Source organism: Microtus pennsylvanicus, chromosome 2 (genome assembly GCF_037038515.1).
Source record: "Microtus pennsylvanicus isolate mMicPen1 chromosome 2, mMicPen1.hap1, whole genome shotgun sequence".
Classification (NCBI taxonomy): domain Eukaryota; kingdom Metazoa; phylum Chordata; class Mammalia; order Rodentia; family Cricetidae; genus Microtus; species Microtus pennsylvanicus.
Window position 1 is genome coordinate 143,370,627 of NC_134580.1, and position 20,394 is coordinate 143,391,020.

General features: G+C 50.8%; 1 protein-coding gene across 4 annotated transcripts in view; it reads right to left on the reverse strand.

Annotated features, from left to right (window-relative positions):
• The window catches only part of Nfatc2 (nuclear factor of activated T cells 2), a 111,126-nt gene that overhangs the window by 46,410 nt on the left and 44,322 nt on the right, over positions 1-20,394 (reverse strand). For all 4 annotated transcript variants that reach the window (XR_012909740.1, XM_075963160.1, XM_075963159.1 and 1 more), the window contains exons 4-5: positions 10,977-11,179; positions 9,824-9,996 (exon numbers count right to left, since the gene is read on the reverse strand). Coding sequence is in view for 3 of the 4 variants with exons in the window: in XM_075963160.1 (XP_075819275.1) it covers positions 9,824-9,996; positions 10,977-11,179 (376 nt within the window). In the remaining variant the exon portion in view is untranslated. The remainder of the gene's footprint in view (positions 1-9,823; positions 9,997-10,976; positions 11,180-20,394) is intronic.

The window sequence follows — 20,394 nt, forward strand, 5'->3', positions numbered from 1 at the left end:
GCAGAGCTCCAGGTCTCCTGCAGGCAGCAGCAACCACCTGGGCACATCTGCAATGCTACCATCTTCTCTCCAAAGGGGTGGTGTCTTTACCAAAAATCCGTGAAGAGAGCAAGTCAGCTTCCTGGAGGCCTCAGTGTCACAGCCAAGGTGTGACCAAGCCTTCTGAAAGGGATCGAAGGGGAAAGGCAAGCTTCTGGCTCCTCCCCAGGCCCTCTGCACACACGTGTGCAGGCTGACAGAGATGCTGAGCAAAATATCAGCCCAGCATCCCATTGCACTTCTGTAATGAAGATTCTCTGCTTTGGTGTCTCCAACCTGGGACCTGATCCTTCTTTACTGTGGGGCTTCAATCTGTGCACTACTAGAACATTCAACAGCACCCCAAATCTCTGGTCTCTTCCCACTGCATGCCAGTAGTGCCCCACCTACAAGCTATGATACTCCAAAATGTGTGCACACATGGCTGGTGTCCTCTGGAGAACGGGGGAGGGGGGCACAAAGTCACTCCTAGCTAAGAGTGACAGTTATAGAGATTTTGACTTAAGTCAGGGAGGGGGGCAGGTGTGATTATTTAGAAGACAATCCTAATGGTCCCAGGGGGCCACAGTCATTACTGCTGTGGGGGATGGGGGGTCCTGCATCTGCCACTTTTTGGCTTAATAACCCTGGGGACAAGTCATGTCAGCTCTCTGAGTCTCAGAGGCCTACTCTGTGGCTTCATAACAGTGACTGCTTCACGGGTAGCTTCATACAGATCACAGGCATGCAGTAAGCACGGTTAGAGCCCAGCTGGCAAACTCATCCCAGCCATCATGTCCAGGGTGGGTCCGTGCAGGAGCAAATGGTGTTGTGCCCTTTCAGAATATTATCCAGCCAGAAAAGGGAGCAGAGCCCTGGCGCCTTGACAGTGCTGTCCCATATAAAAGGAATCAGGCGTGAAAGGACACATTTAGTGTGACCAGGATGTGGCCCGTGGCAGTATGTGATAACCTCTTAATAAGCTGCAGTATGTACTGCTGTCTGCTGTTTGGTACAATGAGTCCCTCTACGGGGTGAGCGATATTTGTTCCGCGCATGCTCAGCACGCAGGAACGTTCAGTGCTGAGCTCAGTGTGGGCTCAGGGTGCAGCTTCCCAGGAGACACCAGTGTGGTGCCGTCCATGTGTTCTGTTCACACCCACGGTCTCCGATGCTCCTCAGAGGCTCCCGAGACCCTATGGCAGGTTGGCTGACTCTAAGCACTGGGGCTTCTTAAAGGGGCCTCCCCGGATCTGCAGAGGCATAAGGTTGAGGCGGTGCTTAATGGAACTCCAGAGAAGCCCCCACCTGGTACTCCCTGGGGTCCCTGCATCTACATATCTCAGGTCGAGACCAGAAGCGTGCATTTTACCCGTCTTCTCACATGGCTTCTCACACGTGCTTCACGTTCCACGTGGCAGAGGACATGGGGATCTCCTTCCAAGCAGTACCCCAGGCCTTGGAGAACCCCTCAACAAAGCAAAGCAGTCCAATTGGCCTCCGAAAGAGAAACCAAGGAGAGGTGAGTGGCAGCCAGAACAGCCCTCCTGAGGCCCGCAGTTCTGCCTGATGCAACTTCCACCAGCTACTACTGCTAATTGGAGCAGCATGTAGGACCAAAGAGGGCTCTCAAGAAGTCCTAGGTTTCCTGGGCTTTCTCCCAGGGGTTCCCATCGGCCCCTGAAGCTCCCGTTCAGCTATTTAAAGATTCCAAGCCATCCAAATACTCCTGACTATAGTTCTCTCACCAAATGCTGCCTAGGTTCAAATCCATCCTTATGAATTGGCTCCATCTTGGGGACAATCCAGACCCAGGCTCCTGTTTAAGCTTCCAAGTGGCCTCAGGCCCTCGGTGCTGCTCCCTCTGGTTTCTGGCACCTCATAAATTGTCTCGGGGTCCCATATTTTTATGAGTTCTGAATTCACCAGGCACACTGGTTCACTTTCCCAGGTGCCAGGGCTGACCTGCAGCCAGGCACTGAACACCTCAGAGCTCTTGAGGGAAAATTCACGGGTCTATTCCCACGCCTACAGGGTTGAGCGGCCAAGACCACGCTCTGCCCAGGAGCCTCTCTCTGGAGGGAGACAGGAAAGGCTGGCTGGGGGAAGGTGTCTCTGCAGAGCCAGGATTCTCTCAGAATGGGGCAATCACTACCACAGAGGGGACCTCAGGTCCTGGCATGTTATAAATATGTTTTTCTAGACTACGATGCACATAGCACTAAGAGACGAGGGTCCTTTGTCAGTATGAGGATGCTGCAATATGTCTACAGAGTTCCAGGTCCAGCCTGATGGCATCTACCATTGGGCCCTCAGGAAACTACTCCATCCCTCTGGGCCTTTCCATGGTGCCAATGGCATTTACTCTGATTGCTAAATGTCATGAGCCCAGAGAGCAGAGTGGAGGACATTGTGTCAAGGGACACACTTGAAAGGCTGTGGGTAAGAGAGGCAGATGAAAAGGGTTTGGACCCAGACTGAAGGACTCAGATTGAGCCACTGGGAGAAGGACCCTGTGGAAAACACAGGCCGGAGGTGCCTCGTCTCTCCAGCGATGGTCAACCAGCCCAAACTGGCCTCCCCTGATTATGGTACCCCAGGGCCCCCTCTTCAAATAGCAGACCTAGGCTGGGCCAGAAGGAGCGGTTGTATCCACTGTTCAGTGTGACCATTCGCTACATCTTCCCTGAAGGTTCTGCTCTAGTGGTGACCGTGTGACCATGTGACCTTAGAGGTCTCAGCCTCTTCATATAGAAAGGGGACCACACTTAACGTACAGGGAGGTTCCTACCTGATCATCCCATCCACACGGCACCTGCTGGAGACCACACTCTGTTCTTTTTACTTCCTGGCCTGACCTTGATTTTTCTCTTTCCAGTGCCATGAACATTCTCAAACATCTCTATAGTCAACAAGATTCTCCCTAGAGGTTGAATGAACCCTAGGTGATGGATGGGTTCCCCAGTCACTGAGACGGTGAGGAGAGCCAGGGCTTTAGCCCCTTCCTATGTAAGCTAGGGGTGCAGTAAGCAGTCAGGCTTTCCGGACCTCAGTCTTTGAGAGGATGGGCTCCGAGGATCAGGCCTGCCTGACTCACTGGTACATGGCATCGCTCAACAAATATGTCTCAATATTCCTGGATGAGGAAGCAAAAGGCCCACGGGATGAGGCTAGGCTAGAGAGGGGCTGGCACACGCAAGTCCATGGGCACACTGGGGACAGTCTGTCAAGGGTGGCTCTGCCTGCCTGTTCCCAGGTGGTTGGATCAGGAAAGGACGTGTGTGTGTGTGTGTGTGTGTGTGTGTGTGTGTGTCAGCAGGAAAGCCACCCGGGTCCAGGCTCCCAGCAGATCAGTTCTCTTGGCAACTCCTCGTCCACTCCTCCCCCAGCTGGTAACCTGGTTTCTGCTGAGTGACAGACTGTGTGACCATTGAGCTTCCCTGTGGTGACTCTTGTTTGCTGAAGTCTCATGTGCACCTGCTGTTTCCCAGGCTATGCTCTCCCTGTGATGATGTGGCAACAGCCAGAGGCGTGGTTAAGTCTGCTTCATAAGGCTACAGGGACTGTCACAGGTGACCTGTCCACCCTGGGCCATCATGGGGTGGGGGGTCACAGCTGTGATTACAGTTATGCTATTATGCCATACACATTCACTTAACCATATCCCTGCAAGTGGGGATACTATACTTACTCCTATTTTACAGATAGGAAAACTGAGGCATGGACCATTAAGTAACTTTCTGAGACTGAAGGGTCAGTAAATGGCAGAGGCTAGATTTGAACCCAGGCCTTTGGGTCCTGAACAGATTCCTAACTACCATTTCGATCTCTCCTCACCCTCCTGTGGCCCTGGCGTCATTCAAAGTGACCTTATGTCACAGCTGACAAGTCTCTTGGGCAGCAGAGGCTGACAAAGGCCTGGCCTGTGTGCCCTCTCCCAGGTTGTAAATTGCTTGTTCTTTCTATACAGGGCCTCAAAGGCGACACTCGATTACCCTGCAATGGGAAATAAAATATACATATGCAAGAATGTGTGATAACCAAGGATCCAGCAGCACTGTCTCAGGACATTTACAGGAAAAACAAAAGTCTTTGTCCACCAAAGAATGCTGACATATTTACCCTAACACCCACACTGTGGGACAGGCCAGTACCCATCACTGATAACTAAGCCATTGTATTCCTACAACTGAACACCGCTCAGCCACCCGTGAGGACAAACGGTTGAGTTAAGCAACAGAAACAGGCTCAGGGAAAAAAAAAAATACTGGGAGAAAACAGCAGAACCCAAAGCACACAGTCTGCATGTTGATTCTCCTCTACAAAGTCACAGACCTGGGACAGGTAGCAAATCTGTGACTTCCTCTCTGTGCGGCCTGGTGAGGAGCAGCAGCTGAGGGGCTGAGGGGGACCTGACGGGCCCAAGTGCTCTGCATTTCGGTTGGAATGGTGGTGACGAGGGTCTCTGCCATTGCCAAGAGTCACTCAACTATATGACTCTTCTGTGTAACCTACTGTTTCATAATTATACCTCAATGGAAATGCATATGTCAAAGAGATAAGGCCACACCTCCCTCCCACTCTGCAAAAGGAGCAAAGTCAATTCTGAATTCGCGTTGCGCCCTGGGTGGGTAGGGCCTGGCGCACAATTGCTTTAGGCGTTTCCTGCAATGTGGTTGTGGGGAAGAATCCGCAGGTCCTGGAGAGAACCCACAGGTCTTGGGTAGAGCCTTAGTGGGTCACAGGCGGCTCTGCAAGGGTTGCGTGGGCCCAGCTGCAGGCACCTGCAGACACTGCCTCTCGCCTCATGACCCACTGGGAAGTTTCTGGAGGCATCGTCCCTTCCTTAATGTCCTAGACCACTCCTAATGACAGGTCCCCAAAACACCTGCCTGGTCTTGCTAGAAGGACATTAGGAGTGTGGTGGTCAGTGCTCAAAGAGGGATCTGAGGCCTTCTGGGCTCAGGGACACTTTCTCCACTAGGAGGCTGTGAGTAAAGAGTTAGCTAACCACGCAGAGGGAGGGAGGGAGGAAGTTCACAAGTTCTCTATGCCCTACTTCCGACACTTGGGGGCTCCCTAAAAGCCTCTATTCTAAGATCATATCCTAAATGGTGACAGAGTGTATATGTGTGTGCTTCTGTGTGCACATGTAAATGTTTATGTATTTTATGTGTGCATATGTATACATGTAAATGCTTATATTAATGTGTATACATATATATTTATGTGTGCTTGTGTGTGCATGTGTATGTGTGTGTGAAAGTATTGCACACATACATATATGTATTTATGTGTATGCATGCATATATACATGAAAATATGTATATGTGTGTATATGTATGTGCATGTATATATGAGTGCACTGTGTGCATATGTATAAATACACATGTACAAGCATACATGTGTTATGTATGTGCATGCACATGTGTGTATTAAGTATATGTGGTCTTTATACATATGTTTGTGCATTCATATCATTTATATGTGTATGTGAATATACATACATGCATGTGTTATTTGTGTGTGTATGTTATGTGTGTTATTTGTGCATGCATATGTGTGCTGTTTGTGTACGTGTGTGTGTATGCACAGGTACATGTGTTTTTGACCTACATTTGGGTCAAGCCTGAGCACCTGCCTGAGTGGAACAGTCAGCAAACAAACCAAGAGAAGGGGAGGAAGACTAAGCCCTTTGGAAACTCTGGAGCGTCCGGAAGTGGAGGACTGATATAGGTATGAATAATTTGCATTAGTATAGATTTTGCTTTATTTATAGAGATTTAAGGTCAATTTTGTTATATGTATAAATGTTTCTGATGTAACTTTTACTTGATAACTGTTTTGTTATATGTAATTTTGCTATGTTAAAGTTAAAGCCTTTCTTTTTTGTTTAAACAGAAAAAGGGGAAGTGATGGGGGAGTGTCATATATCAATCTGTTGATTTCCTTGGTTAAGCAATAAAGAAACTGCTAGGCCCATTGGATAGGCCCACCCTTAGGTGGGTGGAGTAAACAGAACAGAATGCCGGGAGGAAGAGGAAGTGAGGTCAGACTCCACAGCTCCGCTCTCCGGAGCAGACGCAGGAGAGACGCCATGCTGCCTGCTCCAGGGAAGACGCACACCATGCCCCAGCTCCGACCCAGGATGGACTTAGGCTAGAATCTTCCCGGTAAGCGCACCTAGGGGCGCTACACAGATGATTAGAAATGGGCCAGAGCAGTGTTTAAATGAATACAGTGTCTGTGTAATTATTTCGGGTCATAAGCTAGCCGGGCAGGGCAAGCGGCTGGGGTGTTTGGGGACGCAGTCCTGCCGCCGCCCTTATTACTACAGAGGACTACATCAGAACGGGCTAAACAGTGCCCACCCCACCTCTACCTCAGACCCCACCTGACAACCCAGAATGGGTTTATTTGGAAGTAGGGTCTTTGCACGTGAGCAAGTTAAAAATTGGGTGAGACCAGATCTCGGGTGGGGCCTGAGCCCTAATCAATGACAGAGCTGAGGACACCAGCGGATATAGACAGGAGCCCAAGGAGATGGAGGCAGAAACCTGAGCCATGCACGCGCAGAGAGCAACTCCAAGATATGTGTGAGGTGTGGTCCTCCGACCCAGCAGTTACCCCCTGGCAGGCTTCTGGCCCCACGTCTAGGAAGCAGAAATGCCTGAGGCGGAAGCCGCTGCATGGCAACAGCTCAGACAGCCCAAGGGCAAAGTCACACTTTCCCTTGCTGTGGAATCACAGCTGAGACCGCAGGGCAGTCTGGGAAGTGCCTGGATGCTGAGAAACACAGGTACCAGGCTGTGCAGCAGGGAGCTGTGGCTCCCAAGGCTGGGGTCGGCAGGAAGGACCTCAAAGGCGCAAGCCCACTGTAAGAACAGTGGCATCCATCGGCATGTTCACAAACATGTTCTTGTTTGAACTAGGACACGGGTTTGCCTTTCCAAAATAAATAAGTTAGCCTTGTAAATAGGGGCCGGCCCACTCTGTTTTTCTTCCCAGCTCATCCTCCCCAACAGTGTAAAGTCAATTAGACAATAAATATTTATCCTCCCCACTCTGTGTCTACAGGTGTGAGTCACTAATTGTCAATATGTATTCATTATCTCCCTACAGGCTATAAACTGAGCCAATCAATCAAGCTAACAGGTATGGAGCGCCTTTGCATGGCTCTAGAACAGAACAAAGCAGGCAATAAAAACCAACAGGGGACTAGAAGTGAGGGACAGCGGCTGGCCAGCAGCTGAGGGTGGTGGCTTCACCAGAAAAACTGCATTATAAAAGCCAAAAGAAGGTATTTCATGGAACTGGAAAGTTTGGAACTCCAACTTTGCTACTGAGTAAAATGGTGTATCACATTACCAAGAAAGGCTGGGTCTCCTCATCTGTCAGGAAGAGGAAGATGAGGTGGCTGACCCCAGTGAGGAACTAACAGATTTGCAAGGCTCAGGGTTTTCAGATGTGTTAACAATTTTGCTGAAGGCACGTGTGGTTCGCGATGCTCCTGAAGACCTCAGGGAGACATCAGACACACTGGCTTGAGGAGCCCAGAGAAGGAGGCAGGGGACTGACAGACATCCTCTGTCCCCTACCATGCAGCCAACCACAGTCCGGCCCTAAGGGTGAACTGCTGGCCTGAAAGAGGAGAGCCCTGTCTGCTCAACGCCTCCAAAAATCACGAAGGAGTCTGTGTTTCCTTCTAGAACAATCCTGAGACATTCGAAACCAAACAGGATAGGGGCACTCCTGAGGACAGCAGTGAGAGGGTGGCTGTCACCCTGCGTCTCTCCTTCCCTGCTGGTGGCTCTTGTCTCCCAACTCTGATTACAGGCTCCCAGCACCCTAGCTTTGCCTGGCTGAGCCACACGCTTCCGCGGGCCCTTTCCTGGTTTCCATTAGTACTGCCCAGGCCCTCTGACCTTGCTTCCGGCCCTGGTGGTCAGTTCTTCTGTGCTTCCTTGTACCACAAGGCCCCACACTCTCCGTCTGTTTGTTCACAACTCAAGACCACCCAGATAAGTAGAAGCCTCTCGAAGGTTCTGCCTGGCCCTCTGAGTCTCTTGGATTTACTGCCATTTTTAATCAATTCTGCATGTGAGCGTTCTGGGAAGCCAGAGCCAGGGCTTCCTGCACGCTAAGGGCAGAGTCTACGTTTGAGCCTCGGCCTACCTTCCCCGGTTGCCGTTTCTAAGTGAGGAAACGTTTTTGTTCCAGTTAATCTCTTAGCATCAGTATTGGCCATACAGACCATGCTGCCATGTGAGAACACGGGCTGCTGTCAGTTCACGATGCCTACTGAGAAGGTCCGGGTACCCTCTGGTCCCCAGTCTCCACTGCACCCCGCTATCTGCTCTCAGCTACTTCTCTCATTTCCACCATCTCCCTGGCCTCTGTAGGAAACTGACATAGATCAGCAAAGTCAGCTATGACCACACCCAGTAAAATAACAAATGAGATGGTCCTGAAAGCAATTTAACGTGAAACACGATTATAACATAAAATTACCTTAAAGACAGACCGGAAGAGCCAAATAAACAGTTTTTAATCCCTGAAATAATGTTTCCTTTCCTTTCCTTTCTTCTTCTTAAAAGAATGGCTAAACTTTCAAAAACGTAACAGATATCTGGCTCCGTGGTGTAGACCTATAATCCCAGCTGCTCAGGAAGAGGAGGCAAGAGGATTGAGAGTTCAAATCCAGCTGGAGCAATTTAGCAAGACCAGCTCTTCATCAAAAAAAAAAAATGGTTTAAAAGTGTTGCAGATGAGCCAGGCGATGGTGGTGCACACCTTTAACCCCAGCACTAGGGAGGCAGAAGCAGGTGGATCTCTATGAGTTCAAGGCCACCCTGGTCTATAAAACAAGTTCCAGGATAGCTAAGACTAGAAACCGTGCCTTGAAGAAAAAGCAAAAACAAAAACAAACAAATTTTTAAAAAACTATTGATGAGGTAACTTGGCGGAAGAGCACATCCCAGCATGTATGAGGTTCTGGGTTCAGTCCCCAGTACTGCAGACACGTGGACACACATGCACATGTGAAGCCTGGAAGACCTCTGCCGTGTGCTCAGCATCTTTCCCAAGGAAAATTCTTCAGAACTTCATGCCAGGTTTGAAATTTTTCTCTAACTTTACAACCATCTTTGGGGGCGGGGCCTTATCCCTACTAGACTCTTAAGATTCTTGAGCACAGAGAAAATCTTGCTGCTCTGTAGATGCCCAACACTTGCCATGACCCCTGACCTCGACTCCAGGGACAGGTGGAAAGCTGGAGAACCACTACTGTCTGCAAGGCTCTGGAGTTCTAGTCCTGGCCCTGCTTCTTCCGGGCACAGGCACTGAATACTCAGTCTTCTAACCTGTGAAATGGGTGTAACAGCCCCAGTCAGTGACCCAAGCCTTCACAGGGCCAGATGCTTCCCACAGCATCTGCAGGGCCACAGCTCAGAGCCAATGCCGTGCTACTGCGAGTCTCACTGAGTGGAGGGAGGGATGAAAAGAAAGAAGGGGGTGTGTGTTCCAGAAATTTAATTGCAAATGTACCCATATTTCAGAAGACCAAAGCAATAGCTAAACTAATCAAAGCCTCCAGCTCCCATTATCTGTCCTTATTTTTTATTTCCCATGAGGCCACAGAAGTCTCCACAAAAGCAAATAGAAGCAGAGACCAATACTTCGTGGGTACAGTTTCTGCCTCTGGTCACCACAGACCAACTAACTGTACATTCTTGCAATGAATTCCCGGGGACGCTCATGTACGGCCCCTTTCGCCAGAAAGACCCAGCCCTGAGGTCTGACTTACAGCACTCAATGGGGTTGGATGCCGCCTGCAGGGAAATGATGCGGCCACTGGGTTCCGGGACGTGCACGCGGAACACCAGGCGCACTCGCGTGTTCTTCCTGCCGATGTCTGTCTCGCCCTTCCGCAGCTCGATGTCGGCGTTCCGAAGCTTCAGGATGCCGGCACAGTCGATGCTGCACAGAGGGGAGACCGGGTCACTGAGCAGAAAAGATCACCCACAAACCCGCCTAAGGTGGTCACAGCGGGGAACTGCATATCCCCCTGGGTTAGTGACAACCAGAACGCCATGCCAAGAGGTTGGATTTTTAAAAAAGAATTTTTTTTTTTTACAGAGCACTCAGAAAATCTCCTGAGTGGAGATGGTTTCTTTAGGGAAATTTTTCTCATCAATGCTTTTGTTCTCAAAAGCACTGGGAAAACTCAAGTAGGCAGCTGGTAGAACTGGCCAGGGCTACTCCACAAATATCAGAGTACCAGGGTCTCTTGAATTCAGCAAACAAGAAAGCACCCTTGCTCTTTGGAAACGCCCAGCAAGATCTGTAAAAGCCAAGGGCACTGTTGACCATCTCTCGAAGGACCCAGGGCTATGGCGTGAGACAGAAGAAAGAAGGGAATGTGGACCTATTAGCAATGGGGGACAACATGACCAGTGCCCAGGGTCATGTACCCTACCTCCCACAGCCTTCCTGTAGGCATGAGCTTACTTCCTCATAAAAGGTTCTTTGATGCTGACACGTATGTGCCGTGTGGTGGAAATGCTACATGCATGACCTTCTGTGTTGTCACTGAAAATTTTCTTTAGGTCCCATCAGTCTTAGTCTTTGTTTTGATTTTTGAGAGAGGCTGGGCTGGGACTCAATATGTAGCGGAAGATGGTTTTACCTACAAACTCCAGAGCTTTTAGCCCCCATGCACGCTCCTTGGTGTGGGGTGCCAGGGCTACAGGTGTGGGGTGCCAGGGCTACAGGTGTGGGGTGCCAGGGCTACAGGTGTGGGGTGCCAGGGCTACAGGTGTGGGCCACCACGCAGATGGACGGTTCCAAGATTGGACAGGCCCAGCAGCGGCTGTGGCAGTACCCTCAGAGATGCCCCAATCCTATCACTCAGGCCCTGCTCACTTTCCCAGGAAGCCCCACCACTGCCCCAGCCTTACGTGGCCCTCATGTTGTTCTTTGGCTCCAGGGGGATTTCCAGGACCTTGGTGTTGCCCACAATCTTCTCATAGCTGGTGGTGGTAACGGTTTTGCCCGTGATCCTGTGTACTTGATAGAAGGCGTGCGGCTTAAGGATTCTCTCATCGGCTGTCCCAATGAAGATCTGAAGTCCCAGGGGCTTGTTCTCCATGTAGCCGTGGAGCTAAGGAAGGAAAAAAGAAAACAATCTTTTTTTTCGGGGTGGAGGGCAGGTGAGACTTCTTTAGTCTGACCACCAGAGACGATCAGAGAAGCACATGGAGTGGAAGAGTGTAGGGCTGCTGTGTGACCTGGATGGGCGTATGGCCAGAAGCTGCCTTGGTGTCCACCCAGAGCAACTGCTCAAATAAGTTGTAGGGATCTCCTCTAAAATGGATGCTAAGGAGCTGGAGAGAGGGCTCAGCCGTTACAGGTGCTGGCTGTTCTTACAGAGGACCCGGGTGGGATTCCCAGCACCCATATGGAGGTTCACAACCAACTGTAACTCCAGTTCCAAGGAATCCCACGCCTTTTTCTGGCTCCCACAGGCACTGGGTACATATGTGGTGCACAATTGTAATACAGGCAAAATACTCATATATATACGTGTGTACGCATGTGTGTCTTCTAAGCAGCCACAAGAAACAATATAGATGGGTACTTAGTCACTGGCAAAGGGCTGGGAAAATGGGAACAGAAACAACCTGCAGACCCTCCCGCCAACCACCCTCAGGATCCATTGCCAGGTAAAGGCAGTTATTGGGGCTGGATTCATGAGGGCAGGCCCTCTCTGAGTATCTGCAGGAGGTTAACGGTAGCTGGGGAAGGAAGGACATTCTTCAGAGGTGTAGACACTATAAGGTGCCCTTGTTCCATGTACACAGCACTAATGACACAGGATTGTCAAAGTAAATAAAGAGATGTGAAAGCAGGAGGGGACTAAGTGGGAAGAGAAGCAGGATGAGCTAGCGAGGGTGGATGGGATAAAAATACACTGTTTAGCTGTAAAGATGCCATGATGAAACCAACTAGTGTGTGCAATCAACACAAGCAAATAAAAATAAAATGCTAGAGAAGAACCGAGCATCCTAAGAATAAATACGATGAAAGCATAAGTCCAGTGACTGTCGAGAGAGACAGACAGACAGAGGAAAAGTAAAACTCTGGTGATTACAGAGAGACAGACGGATGGACGGACAGACAGAGAAAAAGTAAAACTCTGGTGATTATAGAGAGACGGACAGACAGACAGAGGAAAAGTAAAACTCTGGTGATTATAGAGATTCAGACAGACAGACAGAGGAAAAGTAAAACTCTGGTGATTACAGAGAGACAGACGGACGGACGGACAGACAGACAGACAGACAGACAGACAGACAGAGGAAAGGTACAATGCCAGTGATTACAGAGAGACAGACAGACAGAGGAAAGGTAAAACTCTGGTGATTGCAGAGAAACAGACAGACAGGAAAAGCACAACTCTAGTGATCACCAAGAGAGGCGGTGGTGGCACATGCCTTTGATTCCAGCACTCAGGGAGCAAAGAGACAGTTGGATCTATCTCTGTGAGTTCTAGACCTGACCTGCTCTACAGAGTGAGTTCCAGGACAGCCAGGGCCGCACAGAAAAATCCTGCCTCTGGAAGGCAGAGAAAGGGAGAGGGAGAGAGGGAGAGGGAGAGAGGGAGAGGGAGGAGAGAGGAGGGAGAAGGAAGGGACCTGGAGACAGGTACACACAGCTCTTGTTGACAAAGGTCACCAAGGTCACCTAAGAAGGTCTATAGACATAATTCACTTTTCACAGGACAATATTGCAGTTAGCATAGACTGATTTTATACTTTTCAAAAAGAAAGAGCAAGACAACAGTGCAATTGATCAAGTCAAAACTAATTAAGGACCAGAAGAAAGTGCATGTCACGCTTAACAGGCAAAAGGTCAGCCTGTGAGGTAAAGACTCTTGAAAACATCCATAGAGAAGGAGGATGAGACTGGGTCCCACCTCTAACAGATGCCCTAGACTACACTGGATGGTGATGGTGCACGCCTTTAATCCCAGCACTAAGAAGGCAGAGGCAGGCGGATCTCTGAGTTTGAGTGTGAGGCCTGGTCTACAGAGCTAGTTCTAGGACAACCAGGGCTACACAGAGTAAGTCTGTCTCGAAATTTTTTTTTAAAGAGCTTTGGAGTTGAAGCAGACAAATTTGACAACAAACGTCCTATAACCCAGCAATGCACCCATCATTATACAGCCTGAAGAGCCCCATGCAGACAGAGAACAGACAAGGTAACACAGCAGATCAAAAAGCATGTATTCTATGGACTGACCCCAAAAGATCTAATCTATGTTGTTAGGGGTGGGGAGTGGGGCCAGACAGAGGACCCTGTGGGCAAAGGTGCTGGCTGCCAACCCTGATTATCTGAGTTGCTCCCCAGACCCACAGCTCGCATGGTTTCCCCCCAACATTCACAAGAAAGCTGTAGTTTGTAAATAAATGTATTGTTTCACTTTTTAAGAGAAAAATGTGTAAAACCCTACAATCTATCAAACAATACAAAACATTTCTTTCTATTTACACATTCACAGATGCAAGAGAGAAGGGTGTGGACGATACTCTCCACACCGACTACACTGTGACTCCCATGAAGGAAGAGGAAGAGTCCAAGACCGCAGAGGTGACCAAAGAGGACAGTGACTTCACACCCCATGGCACAAGAAGAACATATGATTAAGTATTCACCAAATAACAAAAGACAAAGACACATGGAGCTGAGAACCTGGCCCTGAGTTCCAGCCACTTCCCAGCATCCTCTTTGATCATTAGGTCCCTCTGTCCCTATATTTGCAAACCGAAGAACCTATGACAAGGGACAAGTTCCACAGAACTTTGGTACAGTTGCCTTGGTCACTTTCCAACCAACCAACTAAAACAAAATACAAAAACAAACAAACCAACAAAACAAAGAAAGGCTTTCAGGTGATGGGCATGACCTAGAATGACCCTGCTCCGTGCAGAGCCACCAGTCACACACATCCACTATCACGGTGGACACAGCCTGGAGTCAAGCGAGTCTCAGTTGAAGGGATGCCAGGTCTAATCGGCTTTGGGCAGGCCTATGGGGGTTATCTTTACTGTTAATGGATGTAGGAGGACTCAGCCTCCTACGGGCACCACTGTTCCTTAGGCAGGTGATTGTGGACTATGTAAGAAAGCCAGGTAGGCAGGAGCCTGTGCCAGCAAGCAGTGGTCCTCCAGGTAGGCAGGAGCCTGTGCCAGCACGCAGTGGTCCTCCAGGTAGGCATGGGCCTGTGCCAGCACGCAGTGCTCCTCCAGGTAGGCAGGAGCCTGTGCCAGCAAGCAGTGGTCCTCCAGGTAGGCAGGAGCCTGTGCCAGCAAGCAGTGGTCCTCCAAGGTTTCCGCTTTAAGCTCCTGCCCTGACTTCCCTCAATAACAGGCCACATGTGACCTGGGGGCTGAGAAAAAAAACCCTTTCTCCCCGATCTTGCTTTTGGTCAGAGCATTTATCACGGCAACAGGGTAAAGCTAGAAGTTTCGGAGTCCCACGCAGCGTATTTTACATGTTTGTTCTCTGGCCACATGTGGCTAGCAGCCACCACAGTGGACAGTGTGACCTTCAGCTTCATCCATCTTTCCAGAGCATGTCCTAATGAATGTTATGGGAACCAGGGCTCGGGCGCTCCTGCTGGAAGCCGCACAGAGACAGGCTAGGCATGAGAGCTGAGCAGGAGGATGACCTGCCCGCAGGACTGATGCCCACAGTGTTGACAGGTGTGGCAGCCTCAAGCAAAGGTGAAGTCCCAGTCAAAGCCACACATCTGAAGATCACCCACTGCTCTCAGGTGGCATGGATCAAACAGGAGGAAGGCCACACCGAGAGATCACCTTCTTGTTATGAGGGATTTGCGTGGGGACCCAAGATAAGTGTGTTTCCTAATTGGCTTCCCTGGTTCACCAGAGGTGGTAAACACTGTCCGCGGTGCCAGAAGAAAGGCGGGCAGGGCGGCAGTGAGCACTCATGCCGAGCTGCTTCCTCCTCCCGTGACAAGAGCAGAAGTGTGCCCGGGAAGGGACACATGGGGAACAGCTGGAGGGCATGTGCTAATCAAGGCCAGCCACTCCATCCCCTCCCTTGTTGGCACTCCAAACCAAGCTGCCATTGCCTTGCCTCTCATTTGGGCGGCTGTCAACACACTGCTTGCCTCTTCTGGTCTTTCAGAGAGTGGTTGAGTAATCTTTTAAAAATGCAAATCAGATCCGGGCACTCCCCTGCTTACAACCCTCCGAGGACTTCCTGTGGCCTCAGACTGAAGTGCCAACTTAGCTGCCACCGCCTGAAGTCACTGAATTCCCCCCAAACCCAGCCTCAGTCCAGCCCCTGCCTTGCCTCTCCATCCTGCCAGGCTTTTGATTTCTCCCTTAGCTTCAGCATACCAGGATGGATCATTTTGACCTCAGGGCCTTTGCACAAGTCACTGTCTCTGTCTGGATGCACATTTTCACCTCTTTTCCAGATAAACCACAAGTCGTACCTATGCCCAGGACTCATTCAGCCTTGTGAGAAGCAACCACCTAACGCCCAGGGATCTCAGAAGCCAGTTGGGCACCACGGGTGTCTCCAGCCTTGACAGGAAGAGTTTCACAAGAAAATTAACACATGTTAAATGGAAAGGTATATTTGAGTATATATGTGTATAAGTGCACATGTGTGTGCATGCATGTGTATATGTACATTTGTGAGTATGTGTGTTTATAAGTGGGTGCTACTATACCCTCATTTTATTTTTCATGGGTCCTGGGGATCAAATCCAGGTCTTGTATGCAAAGCAAGCACTGTACCTGCTAAGCCGTTTCTTGGGTACCTGAGAGAAGCTTTTCTCTCTCTCTTTTTTTTAAGAACCAGATATTGTGTACTTCTTATCATGTCCCCTAAACAATGTCCCCATTTAGTCACATGCTCAACGTTCATTCATCTCCCCATGTGGCTCACATACTGGAGGCTGTGTTCCACAGTAGTGGGGACCTCAGACGCCTTGTCCTGATGGCTACTGTGTATGTGGTGGTGGAGCTTTTCACCTTCAGCAATGACATGGCAGCTCCTGGTGCCACCTCCCTCACACCAAACATGGCACTCAGTGGCTCACAGCTTTTCCCTGTGGCAGCTCCTAAAGGAGCCAGCCCAGCCCAACCCAAGGAAATGAGGCATTGCACTGGATGACGGCCACTCTGCGTGTGCTTGCAGGAGCTGTTGGTGGAACAGGGCTGGGGGAAAGCAGTGACCCTGCTGTAGATGAAAGTGACATTGAAATGCCTCCCCACAATCCTGGGGAGCAGGAGCCGCATGTGAGTGGAGTGTAGGGGTGTCCTCCACTATTGCACATCAAGACTGGCTCTTGTATAATCCAGGCTGGCTCTGCAGCCGAGGCTGGCTTTGAACTCTTAATCCCCCTGTCTCTACCTGCCAAGTGCTGGGAAGGCAAGCATGTGCCACCACACCCAGCCTCTTGGCAACTTTAAACGTACAATGTTTTATCAATCAGCGGCCACTGTTCATTGGAGCCTAGAGTACTTTCCTCTTGCCTCGGTGGAGATGTGTGCCCTTCTGGGCCTTTCTCCTAGTTACATGGATCCACATTGGGGGGGTTGTGTTTTGCATATCATTTCATCTAACGATACAGAGCGCTCGTTCTCTCTCATCAGAGGATCTTGTTTTATGAGGCACCAAATGGCTGTGTAGAGAAGACGTCTCCTAGCAGGCGAGTCAGAAAATGCGAAGTGACTGTGAAAAGCCCGGGCATTAGGGACACGGACTGCACCGGGCCCCCAGCTCAGCCACACAGCACGTGCGGAACCAGGGTGTAGCTGGAGCCTGCGCCTTCCATTGCTGCCCAGCATCAAGAGCAGATAAGAGCACACACTGTCAGGCTGAGGAAAGATCCACGCTCAAGTCCAGAGTCCCCCGTCAAGGGCCTTCGTATTGCTTTTGCGGTGCCATTGGGCTGAGACGTTGCAGCCGGTGCTGGCGGCCATCGAGGACCACATCTGTGCTGGGAGCTGGGTGACTCAGCCCTGAAGCGAGGGGTTGGTTTTCAAACTGGCGACCGGCCAAAGGGACTGGTTTGAATTTGCCTCAAATCAAACGTGAACAACGTTAAGTAGCGTTTTGTGTGTATGTTGAATCGGGACTATTAGGAAAATGGTATCATCCTCAAAGCTTGCACGCAGGAGGAGGAGAGGCACCCCCAGGCTTCGGCCATGGGGCCTGTGGGCAGGACGTGACCCCACAACACAGACAGACCCCACTTCTGAACTTCATTCTGGATATGAAAGTTGAAGCTCTTATCTGCCACCCTAACCCTACTCCACCCTCAGCTCACATGCACACGCTGGAGTAGACAGACAGGCAAGCAGGCAGGCAGATACACACACACACACACACATACTCACATGCATGCATGTACACGCATGCACACCAGGCACTCTTCCCTCTTCCTCCAACCTCCCAACAAACGCTACATGCTCAATTAATGAAGCCTCTTCTCCTTCACCCCCACTGGATCACCTCAGAGTCCTGCCCATCTAGTTTCCTAAATGCCACTCAAATCTGCCACCCTGTTCTCCGATCAAAGGAGCTGCCTGGCCACCCTCTTTCCATGTCAGCTACCCCATGGTGGCTAGAATGGTTTTCACTACCTCGGGACAGAGCCTCCTGCTGCTCCACTTGAATCTCTAGAGAGCAGATGTCTCACTTTCTAAGTCGTAGCTTGTAGAGCTCCATAATCTTGCTGCGTATAAGCATGAGGACTTGAGTGTGATGCCAAGAATTTATTGTTTAAAAAAAATCCAGGTGTAGTGATGAGCACTGGAGACCCCAGTGACAGAGATGGAGAAATGGGCAGATCCCCGGGATGCTCAGGGTCAGCTCTCTTAATCCAGGTGTAGTGATGAGCACTGGAGACCCCAGTGCCAGAGACGGAGAAATGGGCAGATCCCCGGGATGCTCAGGGTCAGCTCTCTTAATCCAGGTGTAGTGATGAGCACTGGAGACCCCAGTGCCAGAGACGGAGAAATGGGCAGATCCCCAGGATGCTCAGGGTCAGCTCTCGTAGCTTAATCAGCGAGATCCAGTCCAATGAAAGAACCTGTTTCTAACAGCAACCTGAAGGGTACCACTTCACTGTGTCCTCAGGCTTAAATGCTCACCTGACTACATAGGAACACACACATGCAGACACACACACATGCACACACGCACACATGGGGGTTGTGGGACCCTCTCCCTCACACCCTCCCTCCTTCCCCACAGCCATAGTGATCTTGGAACAAGTCAGGCACACTCCCGCCCAGAGGTTACTCCATGGTAACCTCTCCCTCTGCTGGGCTGGCTGTCCCTCGCTACTCTCAACCCCACCCCACAGGGCACCACACCCTCAGCACTCTCTACCCACCTGCTTGGCATCACCTCACCCACCACCCACCTACATCTATCACCATTCCACAAGGCAGGGTGTGTTCATTTCATCTCCTCCCCTCCCCCACGAGGAGATTGTCCTCAAGGATGGCAGCTTAGCTGTCCCATGGGATCCTCCTCAACATGTCTCCCCCTCAGCGGTCAGGTGTGGCCAGGACAGCAGGAGGGGGCAGGTGGTGGCCACTGACTGCAGCTTCCCCTGCCTCTCCTTTTCCACAAACAACTGGCCTAGCCAGAGCTACCACTGTGTCCCACAATGCATCTCACTCAGCACGGACAGGACCGGGCTGGTTGGACAGCTGGTACCTGACCTGCCCTGTTCCCCGCAGGAGTGACAGCATACCCAGAATACAATGGAAACAGGAACCGTGTCCACCCCAATCCGCAATGGGTGCCCCAACCATGGACGTGCTGAGGCTGGCGGGAGACCTTAGGGACTGGTGGCCCCAAGAAGGCCAGGAATGTGACAAAGAGAACGAGATTGTCTGCACGGGCTTGAGAACAGTCCCTGCCGGCTTCTCTTCACATTCTAAATTAAGAGTCAAGTCACTCTACATCTCTCACACTAGCGGAAATTAGAAGCAGATTCCACTGCGCAGTGAGCATAGGCGGGGGCTGGAGGCCGAGGTGGCGAGATTTGCTTCCCATCACCATGTCCACAATCAGTGGGGACCCTAAACAGGGTCTGTGAGTGTCACGGGGCTCAAGCCAGAGGCCGTTCCCCTGTTCCAGTGCTCACGGTTCCCTGGAGTCTCTGGATGCAGCCCCAGATTGGGAGAGGAGCACCTCTATACCCTTGACCAGCTGTCCTCCATGCCAAGAGGTGGCTTATCCTGCAAGCCTCCTGGAAACCAACCTCCGGGTGCCCTTGGGTTTGTGCTGTTTGGAAACCAGAACCATGCTCTTCCTGGCTGCTTTGGGTGCCTGAGCCTCCCCTCGCATAAAGCCCATGGGGGTCCAGGAAGCGTTAGCTCTTGGGTAGCCATCTGAATCAGTTTATGTCAAGCACCTGACTGCCAGAGTGTTGAGGTCGGAAGGTCAGTTTCCATCTCCTGGCCTCAGTTTCTCCATCTGTGAGGAGGGCTGATCAAAGGGCTCAGGGAAGAGCTGGTGAGGTCTGTAGGAAGCTCCTACCCAACACACAACACATGTGATGTTCTGCTCAAACCCCTCCACCGATGGCTGGGAGACTGTGGGCTATCTGATCTCATCTTCTCTGTTCTCTGTGAACTTGAAGATTGTCCCTTAGCTCTAAAACACAGTGATCTTCAGTTGCATTTGGAAGAGATTCCAAGCCCTGGGTGCAGCCTATAGAAAGAAGCCTGTATGACCCAGTCTTGGCAGCCATCCCCAGCTTCAGCTCCCCACGTCCTGGACCAGCCACATGATCTCTTCGAGGATCCTTCAAGAGAGGTTGAGTCTCTCTTGCCTTGGGGCCTTTGTACATATTCTTCCCACAGCCTGGTATCTTCCCCACCCCTTTCCTCCATCCATCATCACTCAGGGTTCACCCAAATCCAGAGATCCCTTGCTCCCTTTCTGCTGCTGTGATAAAAACACTCTGACCGAAAGCAACACAGGAGAGGAAAGGGTTCATAGGCTTCCATAGCTCACCACCGCAGGAAGTCAAGGCAGGAACCCGCAGGCAGAACCCTGTTTGCTAGTCCACACAGCATTGCATCTGTCCAAGGAACTCACTCACAGTCAAGGAAGTACAGCAGAAACTACGGAGGACGTCACTGGCTAGCTCACAGTCCTGTTTCTGCTTCAGGACCCTACCTAGGGTGTGGTGCCGCCGACAGTGGGCAGGGTCCTCCTACATCAGTTAAGCATCAAGGCAATGGCCAGCAGATACACCCACGGGCCCGTCTGATCTAGACAATGCCTCAACGGAAGTTCTCCCCTCAGACG